General features: G+C 38.7%; 1 protein-coding gene across 1 annotated transcript in view; it reads left to right on the top strand.

Moving 5' to 3' along the window:
* The window catches only part of LOC122540179 (dynein axonemal heavy chain 8-like), a 1,249,383-nt gene that overhangs the window by 1,189,232 nt on the left and 57,204 nt on the right, over nucleotides 1-2,947 (top strand). Inside the window, exons 81-82 of the mRNA XM_043675521.1 lie at nucleotides 498-700; nucleotides 2,253-2,326. Coding sequence (XP_043531456.1) covers nucleotides 498-700; nucleotides 2,253-2,326 — 277 coding nt within the window. The remainder of the gene's footprint in view (nucleotides 1-497; nucleotides 701-2,252; nucleotides 2,327-2,947) is intronic.

Below are 2,947 nucleotides of genomic sequence, written 5' to 3'. Positions count from 1 at the left end.
GCAGGTGGGACTAGATTGGGTTGGAATACCTGGTCGGCATGGACTGTTTCCATGCTGTACATCTCTATGACTCTAAGTTGATTATCAATCTGTAAAGCTTTGAAACTCATTTGAAGAGTAGGAAGACCTGCTGGTCAGCTAGAATCCTGTGCTCACAGCAACCTCTACATTTTAAAAGATTTTAAAAGATTTCACATACAGAATTTTGCCAAGGGTGAGCGTCATCCCAACTATTAAAGACTACAATCCACACTGTAATAAAAAAGTATTAAATATTAAATTGTATTTCCTGGCTTTCCTTATGCCACACTTCAGTAATACCTCTGATGTCATACTTCAGGCTTATATCTTCCAATAGACATTTATTATTTGGAAAGTGTGTTACATGACAATGCAGCAATTTATATCCTTTCTTGCTAATACATGATCATTGAGGTATTCCTCAATAGTTAACAAAGAATTCTAAATGTTATTTAACTACAACTTTAAATTTTCAGGTCTTGGTGTCCTGACAGAATTCTGTCTCAAGCACGAAACTACATTTCTGAGGCAATGGAAGCAAAATACGCAGAGCCAGTGATTCTAAACCTGGAGACAACCTGGGAAGAAAGTGATACACAAACTCCTCTGATCTGTTTCCTGTCCATGGGATCTGATCCCAGCAATCAGATTGAAGGGCTGGCCAAAAAGCTTGAAATTGGTATGGATCCAGTCAACATAGAGAATACAATTGCTATCTGGAAGCACTCCCAGTGTTTCTTTACAATACTTCATGCTATTCTTCAAGTTTTATGTATATCAACCATGGGTTGCCAATTGCGAGAATCACAATTAACAAGTCCTTTTACAGTGTTTGTTTTCAACATAATTAGCATCAGAATAGCTTTGTTATAGCTCTTTTTTCTTGTGTTGTATAATGCCATTTTCCTCACCTCATTTTATTTGTTATTGACACTATGATAACCGACTTTCCTTGTATTCCCACCCAAGAATCAGATGGACAGTTTACCTTGTAAAGTATAAGCTCCCATGATCAAAAATCTCACCTTTGTAATTTAACATAAACTATAGAATTGTTTTCCCCTCAACTGTCTGTAAAAGATCCCTGACGAATATTTATCTTCCAAGTAACATCACAAAAGAAAACATCCTGCTAATTTTCATACTGCTGTTTGTAGAAGCTGGCTGTGAATGCAAATTTGCAGATATGGTCTTCCACTTTATTACATTATCTGAAAATGAAAAGTGCTCTATAATGGCAAGGTTTTTTCTCTCCTTTGCTGCCAGAATGTGTTGAAGCAGGTGCAATAGCCCAGACTCGTCGATTTTAAGCCTTGCTTACCCCTGAAGCACTGTGTTCCTGCACCTCAAGGAGAAATCATTCCATTTGCAAACTTGTCTGCAAACTTGTAACACTGAAGCTCAATAAATCACATGACTACACTCAGTAATCATCATTAACCACAAACCTTGTTCAATCCTTTGTAGCTAGCTGTACAGCTGAATTGAAATATAATTAGGAACAGATCACATACTGGCCTTTAGAAGCATGCTGTAATGTAATCAGTCATTGTCGGATGTAAATGTTACGAGCTAGGCCTGCATTTATTGCCCATCCCTAATTGTCAAGATACATAAGGAATGTGTTTTTTTTCACCCCTAGTGAACATTAAACAAGGGCAGCATACAGCTAGGGATCATCTTTAAATTGCTGCCATATATAAAAACATATTATTTTTAAAGAAGTAGCTATACTTGGATTTAACTAAGAAACACCAGGAATAAGTGAAGTCAGGGAAAATGTAATAAAGCAACATAAGTAATACAAAATAGAATAAAATTAATGTTAGGGAAGTAAGATTAAGACATGGAGGTACAGCTCAGTCAGGTGGAGTATATGGCCAGTAATGTCTGGGTAGTCATGGACCCCAGCCGTGTCCTCGGTGACCACATGTACAGGAAATGCTGCCAGCTGCAGAAGTTGGAGCTGAGGATTTCAGAGTTCACACAACAGCAGGAATCACTGTGGCATATCTGTGAGCTGACAGATAAATGGCTAGTGCATGTGGAGAGGGTAGTCAAATGACAGTGTCAGGGCCTGCAGAAGACATATGAATGAATGTCACTTTTAAGGCAGATCCACAGGAATCATCAAACGCAAACACTTAAATCAGTGATATTTCTGTGTGGTATGTTATAAAGTAACACTATTAAAGGCTGAATGTAAAAGTGAACTGATCTGTTTTCTTTAGATTGTCGGGCAATATCGATGGGCCAAGGACAAGAGGTTCACGCCAGAAAGTTGGTGGCATTATCTATGCAACAGGTCAGTAAAATTATATGAGCCTAAATCCTAAGTAAGTTCAGACCACAGCATTCCCCTCACATTTTGAACTTCCCAAAATTTCTGTAAGCATCGTACACTACCCAAGGTGAGGAGTATGCCTTCTCTGAAACATTTGTCCGTCTGTTTTGAATTCAGGATCAAATTAAAGCATCCTGGCTAATAGCACAGCTGGTAGACTTTCTGAACCCTCGCCCAATGTCAACTTTGGTTCGGTTGGTAACATTCTCAACTTAGAATCCAAAGTTTCATCACAATCATCTTCACTGTGGTACTCAGGAAGTATGTGACAAAAATGTAATCTTTGTAGTTTAACATAAACTATGGACCTATTTCTCCTCCCAACTGTCTGGAAAAGATCCCTGACCAAGAAATAATCTCTCAATTAACATCACACAAAAAAGAAACCTGCGAATTGTCATCTGCTGTTTGTGGAAGCTTGTTGTGTGTACAAATTTGCTGCTATGGTCTTCCATGTTATTACAGTTGTTCAGGCAGCATCCGAGGAGCAATAAAATCGACGTTTCGGGCAAAAGCTCTTCATCAGGAATAAAGGCAGAGAGCCTGAAGGGTGGAGAGATAAGCGAGAGGAGGGTGGGGGTG

This window comes from Chiloscyllium plagiosum, chromosome 3 (genome assembly GCF_004010195.1).
Source record: "Chiloscyllium plagiosum isolate BGI_BamShark_2017 chromosome 3, ASM401019v2, whole genome shotgun sequence".
NCBI classification, from domain to species: domain Eukaryota; kingdom Metazoa; phylum Chordata; class Chondrichthyes; order Orectolobiformes; family Hemiscylliidae; genus Chiloscyllium; species Chiloscyllium plagiosum.
Note: the sequence above shows the minus strand (reverse complement) of the source record. Positions and strands in the feature narration are given on the sequence as shown.